General features: G+C 44.1%; 1 protein-coding gene across 1 annotated transcript; it reads left to right on the top strand.

Annotated features, from left to right (window-relative positions):
• Positions 1-300: 300 nt before the first annotated feature.
• LOC111955523 (ankyrin repeat and MYND domain-containing protein 2) lies at positions 301-13,053 on the top strand. The gene is made up of 10 exons (XM_023975736.2): positions 301-367; positions 1,136-1,200; positions 2,134-2,272; positions 2,472-2,570; positions 2,797-2,957; positions 4,666-4,880; positions 5,157-5,292; positions 11,858-11,986; positions 12,143-12,248; positions 12,476-13,053. Exons 1-10 carry the CDS (start codon positions 301-303, stop codon positions 12,640-12,642), a joined length of 1,284 nt encoding a protein of 427 aa, XP_023831504.1. The 3' UTR covers positions 12,643-13,053.
• The last annotated feature ends 3,873 nt before the right edge of the window (positions 13,054-16,926 follow it).

Raw genomic sequence — 16,926 nt, 5'->3', positions numbered from 1 at the left:
GATTTATTACAAGCTATTCAAATTGTAAAGAGGAATAAGAACACATTTATGCATTTTAAGTTAGTGAGTGGACAATCTGTCACCTCTTTTCTTCACAAAGTGGTGTGGTCCAATGATGGTTTAACTTCCCTTCAATTACATATTATATATTTGGTCAAGTCCATCACCTTTTACTGTCGTCACGCCTGTGCCTGCCAAGTGGTGTAACGATTTAGGGATAAACACACATCCACAGCAAGATATTGTTCGTCAACACTTGTGAATTGAGAAAATATAAATACAATTTTAACAACAGAGAGAATGGCTGCTCCCAAGAAAGGAGATCTTTCAGCAGCTGAGCGAGAAATATTACAGGTTATTGCTGCAGGTAAGTTTCTAATTAATGTTTTTGGCTGACTTTGTAAACACTTTTCTGTTATTTTCCTTTGTTCTGTGCATTTTGTTACAGTACTGTCTTCCGTTGTCACACAAATATTACTTGTTGTATTACTTTTTTTATGTTACTTTAAAAAAATACAATTGTTATAGTTTTAATTTCACTCAATGGTCATGCTCCCGTTATGGTCATTCCACTTCACTCCCTCAACATTCTGCCTCCACCCCAATGGACATTTATTTAGTCATCACTGCCACAGTTGTTTTTATGTATATAGTGCTATTTCTATTTACAGTGTTGTTTTTCATGACCATTTTCATTATTTTAGTCCTGCATGTTGGAGCTCGAAGCCTAAGACTGTTACTGTACCCTGCAATCACACCTGCAACCCTGTACATGTGAAAATTAAACACTCTGAATCTTAAAATATGATCAAAAAATTCTCCACAGGCATTAATGCATTATCAGTCGGCTACATTTTTTATGTAATAATGTTATAGTAATAATTCCAATAATTCCAATACTTCCCATACATCACCAACACACATTATGACAAATTAAATCATTTTATATCAAACTGCTGTAGTGCACCTGTTTTTCACATTCACAGTGTCTTGCAGAAACCTCATTGTAGAGTATACCTATGAGGAGATAAAGTGAGATTGCACAGATCATTTATACATATTGTATGATATATTGTTAATAAGAGGTATTGCATGTTTCATTTTATATCTAAAATCTCTATTCTGTGTGAACCAGGCGATGTGCAGGAGGTTGCACGGCTGCTGGGGTCCAAGGACGTCAGAGTCAACTGTCTGGATGAGGTACTGTATGGATGGGGGCTAGGGAGTCTTGTTGTTGAAAACTCTGACAAAGTTACCTGTGTTGTTTGTGTCATTAGTCAATGCTAAAATGAGATTTGTCATTCTCTTCCACAATATATCCGTGTACAAGTTAGCTTACAGCAATTCATACACTAGCCACAATATCCCTGAGATGTTTAGAACAGTAAAACACATAAATGTCACTTAAAAGTCTATTTCACAAAAATCCTCCACGCATGACCACTAATAGTTTTGACATAGTCTGACAAACCTATAGGGCATTAGTGACACAAAGTAAATAGTGATGTTATTGGGATGGTGTAGCCATGGAGACATATATAACATTCTGTGGGTGAAGGCCTGCAGCATATGTTTTCCATTGTTATGTAGACATATGGCTGAGACTCTTGAGTGCAGGACGTAGTACTCCAGCCACTAGATGTAACCCACAGACTACTTCAGACCACGTCTGTGTGTATATGTGTGTATGTGTATATATGTGTGTGTATGTGTGTGGGTGTGTGTGTGTGTGGGAGCAGGATGTAAAAAAAAAAGAAAGAAAAGGTGGCACAAGTGTGTCCAGTCTGTCAAAATCAGATGGAGCAGCAGATCTTGACAGTATATGCGCACTCAGTCTCAGCCTGGCCTTATAACTCTATACAGTATAGCTCTGACATAATTGTCACGTTTGAGTATTATGTGGATAAACATGTAACAGTAAGTTTCTCTTCCTGCCTTACTTCCATAGCACTTTATTTTACAGTGCAAAAAGTACCAGGTATTTACTATGGTAATTAAACAGTCATAACCAATGATTTACTTGTTTGTTTCTTTAGTATTCATTAAAAGAAGCTGTTACAAGTAGGCTACCAGGTGAATACCAGTAGAATCAGTACCCTAAAGGATAGTATGATCCTTTCTGTCTCTCCTCAGTATGGAATGACTCCCCTAATGCACGCAGCATACAAGGGCCAGGCAGACATGTGCAGTCTGCTGCTACAGCACGGGGCAGACGTCAACTGTAATGAACATGATTATGGATACACAGCCCTCATGTTTGCTGGACTCTCAGGTTAGTCCAGGGCAGGCATCCTTTTTCATACAGCATATACTGTAATTTAGCCAATATTTTGATATTGGTAATATTTTATTTGAAGGGTACCTACAAAAGGACTTCACAACACATTCATAATCCATAAATAACTAATTCATAAGCACCATATAAGAATTTAATAAACAATTACACTTTGCCATAACTTGCCCTATCCCAGGAAAGACAGACATAACCTCCATGATGCTGGATGCGGGTGCAGAGACAGACCTGGTCAATTCAGTAGGTCGCACGGCTGCTCAGATGGCTGCTTTCGTGGGTAAAGAAGTGATCGCCTTAAACTTCTTTCACACAGGTCTTTTCCTGCAAATACCCAGCTTTTTTGTGACTTTTTCTGAATAGGCTGAATTGAAAACCAAATTAACCACAGCCCTGATATCAGTCCCCTTGTCCCAAACTTTTGGGTTTATTATGATGATTATGCAAATTAAGATGATGATGATGGTGATGATCATTTTGATGATGATGATTGTCCCACCTCTCAGGCCAGCATGACTGTGTGACAGTGATCAACAACTTCTTCTCTCGAGCGCGGCTGGAGTACTACACTAGACCCCAGGGGCTGGAGCGAGAAGCCAAACTGCCTCCCAAACTGGCTGGACCTCTTCACAAGATCATCATGACCTCCAACCTCAACCCTGTCAAGGTGGAGATGTTATATTCTACATTGAATTCTAAATGGTTCCTATCTAACTTTTTAAAAACAATCCTTTCCTTAAACCTCTGTGCACTGCACACTCTACGAGATTTCTTTTAGTGCAAGTGTTTATGTAAAATAGAGAATAAAATGCATTAAAGAGACCAGAGTCATATGAACTCATGGATAATATTTGTATGTCTCTGCGTGCAGTTGGAAGGAAGTTGAAGATAGTTTCTGAAGCCATTTCTAACTAGCGTTAGCGCAATGACTTGAAGTCTACAGGAGCAGCTAGTAGAAACTACCATCAACTTCCTTCAAACTGCCCCAGAGACATACAAATGGTATGTATATGTTAGATCATCTGACTCTGGGGAAGTGGAGTGGCTTGATCGTTTTGTTAAGGCACTTTAGATGGCCAGTATAGTTTCCAGGAACCCAATAGGCTTTGGTTTATTCAGTTTCCAATAGGCTTTGGTTTACTCAGTTTCTCCAGTAGTCTAAGGCTGCTTCCCTGAAATGGCACCATATCCCCTATTTAGTGCACATTGATATCTTTGGCAATTATGAAAGTGGGGATGGGGGCACACTTGATATTAGCATTTTGTTGGGGGTAGGATGGAAGGCTGATTTGTTATGGGCTACCCAGCTGCCACCACCTTCCCCCCCCAAGTCCCCCTATTATTTTGTAATTCAACTATGGCTTGGATAGCCTAGTGTCCTTTTGAATTCCATTCTCTGCATGATCAACCCTCACCCGCTGCAGGCTGCAGTCACACGCCCGTGGTGCCGCTGCCCGCTTTAGATCTGTCTAAATATATCTATCTGTCTGGACGTGAACGCAGGACACCGAGAGAGGTGCCACTGTAACACTCTCAGACCTCTGCTATATTAGCCTGTTGACTAAAGTCATGGTTAATGTTTGAAGTTTTATTAGTCGTATGTACAGGATATACATGGCATACACCGTCCAACGAAATGCTTACTTAAAGTCATGTTACGGTCGGGGCAGTGCACCAATGTACAAGAAAAGTCCGAACTGTTTTGGCTGTCTAACCAACTGCACACACCTTGTGGCTGTCATACGTCGGTTAGATGAGATTGCAACTTAGTTATTACCAAGTGTTTTTCCGAGACAGTTATGAAGTCATAGGAGCTTGTGTTTATTCAGTAGCATTGCAAAGTGACCAGTCAGTACTTAATCTATGGTTTCTGCCACTGTGTCTCTGTGATGGATACTGATTCTTTACATCATAAGACTTCAGTTTGTTGAAACATGGCATTGGAAAGTGTCCTTTTGTTTGATGTGTGGAATCTCTTCTCTAGAACATGAGCTGTGACATTCATATCCCCTATCCCTCATGGCCCCGGTCTCACAGAGTAGCCTTCGCTATGGGAGTTCAGCAGGATACATAGTGTTATAGTGTTACAGTATATAATGAACAGCAAACTAGGAATACTGGGATATGATGGAATGGCGCGTGTGGTGAGGAGCAACCAGGCCCCTCTCTTTCTTCCTTATTTTCAAATTGTGGGGTCATTAGATATTAGCGTTGTACTCTTCTTCTTCCTCTCTCTCTCTTTCTCTCTCTCCCTCTCTATTTCTAACTCTATCTCTCTCTCTTTCTAAATCTCTCTTTCTTTCTAACTCTTTCTCCGTCTCTCTCTTTCTAATATTCTCTCTAACACTTTCCTCCACACCTCCCGCCTTTCTTAGCTGGTGATGCTGGTCAGGGAGAACCCTCTGCTGGTGGACGTGGGAGCATTAGAGAAGTGTTACCATGTCATGGACCTGCTGTGTGAGCAGTGTGTGAAGCAGCAGGATATGAATGAAGTCCTGGCCATGAAGATGCACTACATTAGCTATGTGCTGCAGAAATGCATGGCCTTCCTTCTGGACCGTGATGACAAGCTAGATGTGCTCATCAAGAGGTGTGTGTGTGTGTTGTGTGTGTGTCACTCCCAGTGCATCATCTTATTTCTCTTGACAGTGGTTGATGTGATTGATTGATTGCATTGCTGGTATTCTAACCTGTAACTATCCAATACATTTTTATGTTATTGCACAAAATTCCAAGACTAACCATTGGGTACTAATTGTTATGTGTTTCATAGTTTATTTTTAGTGCTGTATATTGCATGAATATTGTATGTAAACTGTATAGACAGTTCTTTACATTGTTTTAATGTGTATATCTCTTCTCTCAGCCTGTTGAAGGGGAGGGATGGAGATGGTTTTCCTCAGTACCAGGAGAAGTTCATTAGAGACTGCATCAGGAAGTTTCCCTACTGTGAAGCCGCACTTCTACAGCAGCTGGTCAGGAGCATCGCACCAGTGGAGATTGTGAGTGAGCTTCCTGTCATTCATTGATTCGAACTTTCCTTTGACTTAGGTCTTATCCAATGTAAAGCTCCTCCTATGGACTCAGTTATGGACTCACTTAATTAGTCCTCTCGGGAAATTAACAAATTGAAGATTGATTGGATTGCGCAAAATTTTTCAAATGTTACATTTACATATTAAAGGGGCAGTGCAGTCCAAAAGGTGATTTACCTGTGTTTTATATACTGTACATTTCCACACTATGAGGTTGGAATAATACTGTGAATTTTGGAAAATTACGATAATACCCTTTTAGTGTAAGAGCTGTTTGAAAAGACCGCCTGAAAGTTCAGCACGTTTTGCATGGGTGGAGTTTTGGCCTGCATGGTGACATCACCAGGTGGCATAAGTTAAAGTTAGCCTTGCAAAGTCACCTGATCCCACAAGCTTCCATTAAAACGCTAAGGTAAAGTAACTGTCCAGTGAAAATCTCACTTTTAAAAGTTCAGATTCTGTTAACTCATACACAAATAATGTTGTTGACTAATCCTGTACTCGTATTTGTGGCCAAAGCATGAATAGGATTTTAAAAAACACTTTAAAAAAATCCACCTCAAACTTGTATCTCAAACAGACCGTCTCAAAATTGATTGAGAATATATCAATGAGCTGGCCAATCAGTGGTCTACTCGCATTAATATTTTTAATGACCGGTATACGCCCACACCATTCCAACACAGAAAAGCTGATTTTTAACATACTTAATTATCATTTTTTGTATGGAAAACTATTTCACTTATATTAAAATTAATTATAGGTCATATTTCATAGAAATCTGGAAACACTGGACAGTTACTTCAATAGACCAACAACAAATAAAGTTTCAAACCTCTCTGCCAATAACAGCTAGTTTGAAGGTTACATACAGTGCCTTCGTAAAGTATTCAGACCCCTTGACTTTTTCCACATTTTGTTAGGTTACAGCCTTATTCAAAAATTGATTAAATAGTTTTTCCCCCTCATCAATCCACACACAATTTTTGCTAATTTATTAAAAATAATAAACTGCAATATTACATTTACATAAGTATTCAGACCCTTTACTCAGTATTTTGTTGAAGCACCTTTGGCAGCGATTACAGCCTCGAGTCTTCTTGGGTATGACGCTACAAGCTTGGCACACCTGTATTTGGGGAGTTTCTCCCAGTCTTCTCTGCAGATCCTCTCAAGCTCTGTCAGGTTGGATGGGGAGTGTTGCTGCACACATATTTTCAGGTCTCTCCAGAGATGTTCGATCAGGTTTAAGTCCGGGCTCTGGTTGTACCACTCAAGGACCTTAAAGAGACGTGTCCCGAAGCCACTCCTGCGTTGTCTTGGCTGTGTGCTTAGGATTGTTGTCCTGTTGGAAGGTCAACCTTTGTCACAGTCTGAGGTCCTGGGAGCTCTGGAGCAGGTTTTCATCAAGGATCTCTCTGTACTTTGCTCCATTCATCTTTGCCTCGATCCTGACTAGTCTCCCAGTCCCTGAGCTGAAAAACATCCCCACAGCATGATGCTGCCACCACTATGCTTCACCGTAGGGATGGTGCCAGGTTTCCTCCAGACGTGACACTTGGCATTCAGGCCAAGGAGTTCAATCTTGGTTTCATCAGACTAGAGAATCTTGTTTCTCGTGGTCTGAGTGCGTTTCCAAATCATGTCCAATCAATTGAATTTACCACAGGGGGACTCCAATCAAGTTGTAGAAACATCTCAAGGATGATCAATGGAAACAGGATGCACCTGAGCTCAATTTCGAGTCTCATAGCAAAGGGTCTGAATACTTATGTATATATGGTATTTCTGTTTTGAAAAATATATACATTTGCAAAAATGTATATATTCGACCGCCGAACGCTGGCAGAACAAGGAGAGGGATCGACTTCGGCGGAAGTCGTGACAGTACCCCCCCTTGACGCGGGGCTCCAGCAGCGCGTCGACACCAACCTCGGGAACGACCCGGAGGACGAAGCGAAGGGCGATCCGGATGGAGACGGTGGAACTCCCGCAGCAACGAAGGGTCCAAAACGTCCTCCATCGGCACCCAGCATCTCTCCTCCGGACCGTACCCCTCCCACTCCACGAGGTACTGAAGGCCCCTCGCCCGACGCCTCGAGTCCAGTATGGCTCGAACAGCATACGCCGGGGCCCCCTCGATGTCCAGAGGGGGCGGAGAAACCTCCCGCATCTCAGACTCCTGGAGTGGACCAGCCACCACCGGCCTGAGGAGAGACACATGGAACTAGGGGTTAATACGGCAATCGGGGGGAAGCTGTAACCTGTAGCAAACCTCGTTCAGTCTCCTCAGGACTTTGAATGGCCCCACAAACCGCAGGCCCAGCTTCCGGCAGGGCAGGCGGAGGGGCAGGTTTCGGGTCGAGAGCCAGACCCGGTCCCCCGGTGACTGTGGTGGCGGTCGGTGCTCACCTTCTGACGCCTCACGGCCCATTGCAGGTGCACATTTGCGGCGTCCCAGGTCTCCTCCGAGCGCTTAAACCATTCGTCCACCGCGGGAGCCTCGATCTGGCTCTGATGCCAAGGTGCCAGAACCGGCTGATACCCCAGTACGCACTGGAAGGGAAAGAGGTTAGTGGAGTTAGTGGAGGCCTATATCGAATCTTCCATTCCTCTCAAAAAAAATTGAAAAAGCTGTTGCACAGCAACTCACTGCCTTCCTGAAGACAAACAATGTATACGAGATGCTTCAGTCTAATTTTAGACCCCATCATAGCACTGAGACTGCACTTGTGAAGGTGGTAAATTACCTTTTAATGGCGTCAGACCGAGGCTCTGCATCTGTCCTCGTGCTACTAGACCCTAGTGCTGCCTTTGATACCATCGATCACCACATTCTTTTGGAGAGATTGTCCGTGTAGACCAAATTGGTCTACACGGACAAGTTCTGGCCTGGTTTAGATCTTATCTGTCGGAAAGATATCAGTTTGTCTCTGTGAATGGTTTGTCCTCTGACAAATCAACTGTACATTTCAGTGTTCCTCAAGGTTCCGTTTTAGGACCACTATTGTTTTCACTATATATTTTACCTCTTGGGGATGTCATTCGAAAACATAATGTTAACTTTCACTGCTATGCGGATGACACACAGCTGTACATTTCAATGAAACATGGTGAAGCCCCAAAATTGCCCTCGCTAGAAGCCTGTGTTTCAGCCCATAAGGAAGTGGATGGCTGAAAACATTCTACTTTTAAACTCGGAAAAACAGAGATGCTTGTTTCTAGGTCCCAAGAAACAAAGAGATCTTCTGTTAAATCTGACAATTAATCTTGATGGTTGTAAAGTCGTCTCAAATAAAACTTGATGGACCTCCCGCGTTACTCTGGACCCCGATCTCTCTTTTTGACGAACATATCAAGACTCGTTTCAAGGACAGCTTTTTTCCATCTCCGTTAACATTGCAAAAATCAGAAAATCTTCTGTCCAAAAATGATGCAGAAAAATGAATCCATGCTTTTTGTTACTTTTAGGTTAGACTACTGCAATGCTCTACTTCCGGCTACCCGGATAAAGCACAAAATAACTTCAGTTAGTGCTAAAACGGCTGCTAGAATCCTGACTAGAACCCCAAAATTTATCATAATTACTCCAGTGCTAGCCTCCCTACACTGCTTCCTGTTAAGGCAAGGGCTGATTTCAAGTTTTACTGTTAACCTACAAGCGTTACATGGCTTGCTCCACCTATCTTTCCGATTGTTGTCCTGCCGTACATACCTACACGTACGCTACGTCACAAGACGCAGGCCTCCTAATGTCCTAGAATTTCTAAGCAAACAGCTGGAGGCAGGGCTTTCTCCTATAGATCTCCATTTTATGAATGGTCTGCCTACCCATGTGAGAGACGCAGACTCAGTCTCAACCTTAAGTCTTTATTGAAGACTCATCCTTCAGTAGGTCCTATGATTGTGTAGTCTGCCCAGAGAGTGAAGTAACGGAAAGGCTCTGAGCAACGAACCGCCCTTGCTGCTCTGCCTGGCCGGTTCCCCTCTCTCCACTGGATTTCTTCTGCCTCTAACCCTATTACAGGGCTGAGTCACTGCGCTCTACTGGTGCTCTTTCATGCCGTCCCTAGGAGGGGTGCGTCACTTGAGTGGGTGGAGTCACTGACGTGATCTTCCGTGTCTGGGTTGGCGCCCCCCCTTGGGTGTGCCGTGCGGAGATCTGGTTGTGGGCTATACTCGGCCTTGTCTCAGGATGGTAAGATGGTGGTTGAAGATATCCCTCTAGTGGTGTGGGGGCTGTGCCTGGCAAAGTGGGTGGGGTTATATCCTTCCTGTTTGCCCTGTCCGGGTATCATCGGATGGGGCCACAGTGTCCCAGACCCCTCCTGTCTCAGCCTCCAGTATTTATGCTGCATTAGTTTATGTGTCGGGGGGCTAGGGTCAGTTTGTATATATTCTGGAGTACTTTCTGTTCTTATCCGGTGTCCTGTGTGAATTTAAGTATGCTCTCTCTAATTCCTCTCTTTCTTTCTCTTATCTTGGAGGACCTGAGCCCTAGGACCATGCCTCAGGACGACCTGACATGAGACTCCTTGCTGTCCCCAGTCCACCTGGCCGTGCTGCTGCTCCAGTTTCAATTGTTCTGCCTGCGGCTATGAACCTGTTCACCGGACGGCTGACCTGTCCCGACCTGCTGTTTTCAACTCTCTAGAGACCGCAGGAGCGGTAGAGTACTCTTTACGATCGGCTATGAAAAGCCAACTGACATTTATCCTGAGGTGGCTACCCTCGAGCAACTACTGTGATTATTATTATTTGACCATGCTGTCATTTATGAACATTTGAACATCTTGGCCATGTTCTGTTTATTAATCTCCACCCGGCACAGCCAGAAGAGGACTGGCCACCCTCATAGCCTGGTTCCTCTCTAGGTTTCTTCCTAGGTTTTGGCCTTTCTAGGGAGTTTTTTCCTAGCCACCGTGCTTCTACACCTGCATTGCTTGCTGTTTGGGGTATTAGGCTGGGTTTCTGTACAGCACTTTGAGATATCAGCTAATGTACGAAGGGCTATATAAATACATTTGATTTGATTTTGATTTGGAGGAGTGGCGGAGAGAGTTTTGGGCCATCTCTGCCCAGGATATGAACGCCGTCCATTCCCCGGCCGTCCTGGCAATAAGCGCAGAACCTACCCACATCCTGGTTTACTCTCTCCACCTGCCCGTTACTCTCGGGGTGAAAACCTGAGGTAAGGCTGACCGAGACCCCAGACGTTCCATGAACGCCCTCCAGACCCTTGACGTGAACTGGGACCTCGATCAGACACTATTATCCTCAGGCACCCCGTAGTGCCGGAAGACGTGTGTAAACAGGGCCTCCGCAGTCTGTAGGGCCGTAGGGAGACCGGGCAAAGGAAGGAGACGGCAGAACTTAGAGAACCGATCCACAACGACCAGGATCGTGGTGTTACCCTGTGAGGGAGGAAGATCCGTGAGGAAGACCACCGATAGGTGCGACCATGGCCGTTGTGGAACGGGTAAAGGCTGTAACTTCCCTCTGGGCAGGTGCCTAGGGGCCTTGCACTGGGCGCACACCGAGTAGGAGGAAACATAAACCCTCATGTCCTTGGCCAAGGTGGACCACCAGTACTTCCCACTAAGACAGCGCACTGTTCGACCGATGCAAGGATGACCAGAGGAGGGTGACGTGTGGGCCCAATAGATCAAACAGTCACGGACAGCAGACGGAACGTACAGATGCCCAGCTGGACACTGGAGGGGAGTGGGCTCTGTACGTAACGCCCGCTCGATGTCCGCGTCCAGCTCCCACACCACCGGTGCCACCAGGCAAGAGGCCGGAAGTATGGGAGTGTGATCTATGGACCGCTCCTCTGTGTCATACATCCAGGACAGTGCGTCTGCCTTAGCGTTCTGGGAACCTGGTCTGTAGGATAGGGTGAAAACAAAACAGGTAAAGACTTCGGCGGAAGTCGTGACAGCTGTAACGTACATTTTTGGGGGAAAAAGTCAAGAGGTCTGAATATTTTCCAAAGGCACTGTATCCCTCTCGTTAGGCTCCTGCAATTTAATTTTTATTTTTTATTTTTATAATCTGTTTCACTAGGCAAGTCAGTTAAGAACAAATTCTTATTTAAAATGACAGCCTAGGAACAGTGCATTATCTGCTTTGTTCAGGGGAAGAACGACAGATTTTTACCTTGTCAGCTCGGGGATTCGATCTAGCAACCTTTCGGTTACTGGCCCAACACTCTAACCACTAAGCTACCTGCCGCCCCCAATTAGGTCTCTCACTCAGACCACTCCTAAACAATACTAGCAAAATTATTGCTTGAGAAATATATTTTTGCTAAGAAACTATCATTTTAATTGAAAACAATCACAGTAAGGTACTTAATTGTTACCCAGAAATTATTTGATATTGAGAAAAAAATTGCTGCATTGGACATTTTTAAGGAGTTCATGATCATGCTCAATGAATTCTGATTTGATTGACAATTGATGTTAGTAAAAATTCCTTTCTGTATGGGAATGTTTACTATTCAATGTTCCACTGCTTCTCTTGTCTCCAGGGTAACGACCCAACAGCGTTCTCGGTGCTAACCCAGGCTCTCACGGGTAAGATGGCCTTCATAGACGCTGAGTTCTGTGCTACGTGTGGAGAGAGGGGGGCCGAGAAGCGATGCTCCCTCTGCAAAATGGTACGAAAACCACCTCCGACCACAAGCACAGGGTTTCTCTCAATCATTTCCCTCTTTATTACTTTGGTTACACTTAATGATAACGTCCATGAATACACCATTATTAATGCCTATAAAATGATTAATAAATGCTTCCTATTACTACTACTACTACAGGTGACGTACTGTGGCCTGATGTGTCAGCGTCTCCACTGGTTCACCCATAAGAAGATCTGTAAAGGACTGCAGGAGAAGGATGCCCCGAGGCTGAGGGAGCTCAATGGTAAACTACACATTCCTATCTGTTGAAAACACATACAATATACCTACTACAGTGTACTATAGTGCTCCAGACATGCTTTTTAACCAAGGAATTGTCTTAATCTGGATTCGGGTTAGCCTCTATAGACTACTTTATTACTGTAGCTTGGTACATACTTGTGGCTTTGTGACGCCCTCTAAGGTCAACTTTAGATGGTTTTACCCCTCTCCTCTTTATCCTGGGTCCAGATGAGGAGTGTGACATGGTGAAGGAGACAGCCAGCTTCCTGGCAGAGCTGTGTTTGAAGGCAGAGGAGCGCATGGTGTCATCAGGGTGTCCCGGTCCCTCAGCGCCAGACCAGCTGAACAGCCCCTCCACATCCTCAGAGGGACCACCATCCTGCCACCAGGAATGAGAAGGACTGCTGGTGTTCTTTTCTACCGGGTAGTTAATTGATTCATTGATGAATGTTACTGATTGGCCAGAGTTCAGTGATATTAATAATAACGTTTTATTGAATATTAAACTGAATTGATTCCATTCACCTGATGTCTGAGGTCTGAATCAGTCCTTGGTTAAAGGAGAAGGATAAAAAAAATCAGCAGTACTACTGATTGGCCATGATGTCCAGATTAGAAAGGAGCTAGTGGGGATGAATGCTTTACCCAACAGGCGCTGGACTGGAGTCTAAGGAAGGATTGTTACTATGGAGCCAATGAGGTCTATTTGGCTAGGGGAGGCTGAAGTATACAGCGTGTGCATATGATGTACAGCCTATTGGCTGCATTTATACAGGCAGACCAATTCTGATATTTTGCCAATAACTGGTCTTTTAACAAGTCAGATCAGATCTTTGGCCAATAATTGGGCAAATGATCACAATTGGGCTGCCTGTGTAAATGCAGCCATTGACTTGTATTTGTATTAGCTTTGGTGTTCTTTTCTTGTTTGTATGTTTGAGCAAATTCCTTCTCTTATTTAAAATGTAAGCCTTGAATATTCTTTAATTAATGTCTTGAAATAACAATTTCATCCCTCACTGTAGTAATTTAAAAAATGCACTCTCATGTTGAAATGGGACCACCTTATTGAACAATACATGTCATATTACTATTATTTAGGTATGGCCATGAGTAGAAAACACAATATTAAGGGCTTCTTCATGCTTTATTGTTAAGTTGTGTATTCCTGTTATAATTTGAACATTATATTATCATTATTTTTATGTTCCCTTTGTTGACACGGATGTCTTACCAGTGATGTATCAATACCATTCCATGTCACAGAGTAGAATGATGATCCAATAATGATCTGACTTTAATGCTGGCAAACCCTTTACACCTATGTGGCTTTTGTGTTGGTTGACAGTTTTACATTTTTAATTACGTCAATAAAGAGTGCCTTAATAATTCTCCTTCATTGTCCATTGTTGTTATGGGGATATGGCCATATTTTTTTGGACACTAGATGGCAGCTTTTCCCTTTAATACCATCCATGCATTGATGATGATGACTGGTAATATAGCTACTGCACTCTGTTGGCAGTGTTCAAAGGGTACTGAAGCGAGATGGTCTTTTTGCTACAGCGATAGTTCTTTACAATATGCAGTCAGACTTTTTCTCTACAGAGAGTGAGCATGAAACAGAGCTCATTCTAATGACAAATTCTCACAGTGCAGACAGTGACCTTCAATTCTTATTCATGTATCAGCCAGTCATAAAGACAAAAGTCCTTGATAAACAAATACGGCTACATCTTCCAATTACTCCATTGTTTACCTTTTTCGTTGGCGGCCTCCTCTTGGTTGCTATGCACATCTTCCAGACTTTGTCTTTAACACCACCTATGTAATAACACTGTTTCCACATCCCCCCACATCCCTGTTTCCCCATCCACCCCATCTCCCCTGTTTCTGCATCCACCCCATCCCCACTGTTTTCCCATCCACCACATCCTCCCAGATACCCTAGACCCAACAGATCCACAGATGATGCAATCTCAATTGCACATCACACTGCCCTTTCTCACCTGGACAAAAGGAACACTTATGTGAGAATGCTGTTCATTGACTACAGCTCAGTGTTCAACACCATAGTGCCCACAAAGCTCATCACTAAGCTAAGGACCATGGGACTAAACACCTCCCTCTGCAACTGGATCCTGGACTTTCTGACGGGCCGCCCCCAGGTGGTAAGGGTAAGCAACAACACGTCTGCCACGCTGATCCTCAACACCTTGGGGCCCCTCAGGGGTGTGTACTTAGTCCCCTCATGTACTCCCTGTTCACCCACGACTGCATGGCCAAACAACTCCAACATCATCATTAAGTTTGCTGACGACACAACGGTGGTAGGCCTGATCACCAACAATGAAGAGACAGCCTATAGGGAGGAGGTCAGAGGCCTGGCAGTGTGGTGCCAGGACACCAACCTCTCCCTCAATGTGAGCAAGACAAAGAAGCTGATTGTGGACTACAGGAAAAGGCGGGCCGAATAGGCCTCCATTAATCGACGGGGCTGTAGTGGAGCGGGTCGAGAGTTTCAAGTTCCTTGGTGTCCACATCAACAGCAAACTATCATGGTCCAAACACACCAAGACAGTCGTGAAGAGGGCACGACAACACCTTTTCTCCCTCAGTAGACTGAAAAGATTTGGCATTGGTCCCCCAGATCCTCAAAAGGTTCTACAGCTGCACCATCGAGAGAATCCTGACTGGTTGCATCCCCACCGGGTATGGCAACTGCTCGGCATCCGACCGTAAGGCGCTACAGGGTAGTGCGTACGGCCCAGTACATCACTGGGGCCGAGCTCCCTGACATCCAGGACCTCTATACCAGGCGGTGTCAGAGGAAGGCCCAAAAAATTGTCACAGGCTCCAGTCACCCAAGTCATAGATTGTTCCCTTTGCTACCACACGGCAAGCGGTACCGAAGGGCCAAGTCTAGGACCAAAAGGCTCCTTAACAGCTTCTACCCCCAAGCCATAAAAGTGCTGAACAATTAATCAAATGGGCACCGGACTATTTACATTGACCCACCCATTTGTTTTGTACACTGCTGCTACTCGCTGTTTATTATCTATGCATAGTCACTTCACCCCTATCTATATGTACAAATGACCTCGACTAACCTGTACCCCCGCACATTGACTTGGTACCGGTACCCCCTGTATATAGTCTCGTTATTGTTATTTTATTGTGTTATTTTTTATTCTTTTTTACTTTAGTTTATTTGGTAAATATTTTCTTAACTCTTTCTTGAACTGCACTGTTGGTTAAGGGCTTGTAAGTAAGCAATTCACGGTAAGGTCTACACTTGATGTATTCGGTGCATGTGACAAACAAAATTTGATATGATCCCCGTTGTATCCCCATCCACCCCATCCCCCCTGTTTCTCCATCCACCCCATCCCTCCTGTTTCTCCATCCACCCCAATCATCTTGTTTCACCATCCACCCCATCCACCCTGGTTCTCCATCCACCCCAATCATCCTGTTTCCCCATCCACCCCAATCTTCCTGTTTCTCCATCCACCCCATCCACCATGTTTCTCCATCCACCCCATCCCCCAAAGAAAATCTACTTGCTTAACAATATTGAATGAGCATGGACAGTTTTACAGTGGATTCATTTTCACTGCTTTCAAAGGAGGGAACATAGCTGAGGAGACGTTGGGGGAATTCATTGTCAAGGATCCCTGGGAAAGAAGTAAAAGAGTACCCTGGTTCTTAGGGGCACAGAGTTGGCAGGATGAAGGGATATATGGAGGGATGAAGGGATAGATGGAGGGATGAAGGGATATATGGAGGGATGAAGGGATAGATGGAGGGATGAAGGGATAGATGGAGGGATGAAGGGATAGATGGAGGGATGAAGCGGATTATATGGAGGGATGAAGGGATAGATGGAGGTATGAATTGGATAGATGGAGGGATGAAGGGATAGATGGAGGGATGAAGGGATATATGGAGGGATGAAGGGATAGATGGAGGGATGAAGGGATAGATGAAGGGATAGATGGAGGGATGAAGGAGGAGATCGGAAACCTTTCTATTGTTCTCTAATTTGGGTAATGCATCATACATTGTGTTGGTGAGCTCACCTGAAGCACCTGTCCTGCAGAGATGGAGACATCACTGGATCCGAGAACACAACATGAGATCTACAGTGTTCACTAGCTCTGGTCCAGGGCATTAGCGAGTTCACTCTAGGATCACTCACTATCGCCCTGGACCAGAGCTAAGTACTCACCTGGTCTGACTGCAGAGTCTCCAGCTGACCTCCCTTGCTAAACCAAATCAATCCGTTCACAAATTGAATAAAATATGAACTTGAACTTACAAATCATCATGAAATAGACTATCAAAGGATATGCCTCTGGCATGTGGCACACACAACCTTTTTGGCAAAGTCTTTTATTGTCTACTTATAATTTACATGAATGTATTCATGAATCAATTATTTACACAGTTAACTGGTCAACAAACCAAAATGAAATGTCTATGACAAGCCATTATAAAGGTCGTGTTTTATCCAGTGATAGTGTCCTATCCATAAGGGAAGGCAACATTCATCAAACTATATTGGCAGAAATATATATTACTTGTCTGTGTTGACTGACTGGTAGGTAGGCTCTACATGGGAGGAGTACACACACAAAAAACGCATTACCCTTTGCTTCAGTGGGCGTAGCTATGCG

Source organism: Salvelinus sp. IW2-2015, linkage group LG31 (assembly GCF_002910315.2).
Source record: "Salvelinus sp. IW2-2015 linkage group LG31, ASM291031v2, whole genome shotgun sequence".
Lineage (NCBI taxonomy): Eukaryota > Metazoa > Chordata > Actinopteri > Salmoniformes > Salmonidae > Salvelinus > Salvelinus sp. IW2-2015.
Note: the sequence above shows the minus strand (reverse complement) of the source record. Positions and strands in the feature narration are given on the sequence as shown.

Bases quoted from the DNA above. Each gene is read 5' to 3' on its own strand.
- LOC111955523 (XM_023975736.2), top strand. From the start codon at position 301: ATGGCTGCTCCCAAGAAAGGAGATCTTTCAGCAGCTGAGCGAGAAATA. The intron at 2,571-2,796 runs GTAAAGAAGTGA...CCCACCTCTCAG, and splicing joins TCAGATGGCTGCTTTCGTGG to GCCAGCATGACTGTGTGACA. The intron at 5,293-11,857 runs GTGAGTGAGCTT...TCTTGTCTCCAG, and splicing joins GCATCGCACCAGTGGAGATT to GGTAACGACCCAACAGCGTT.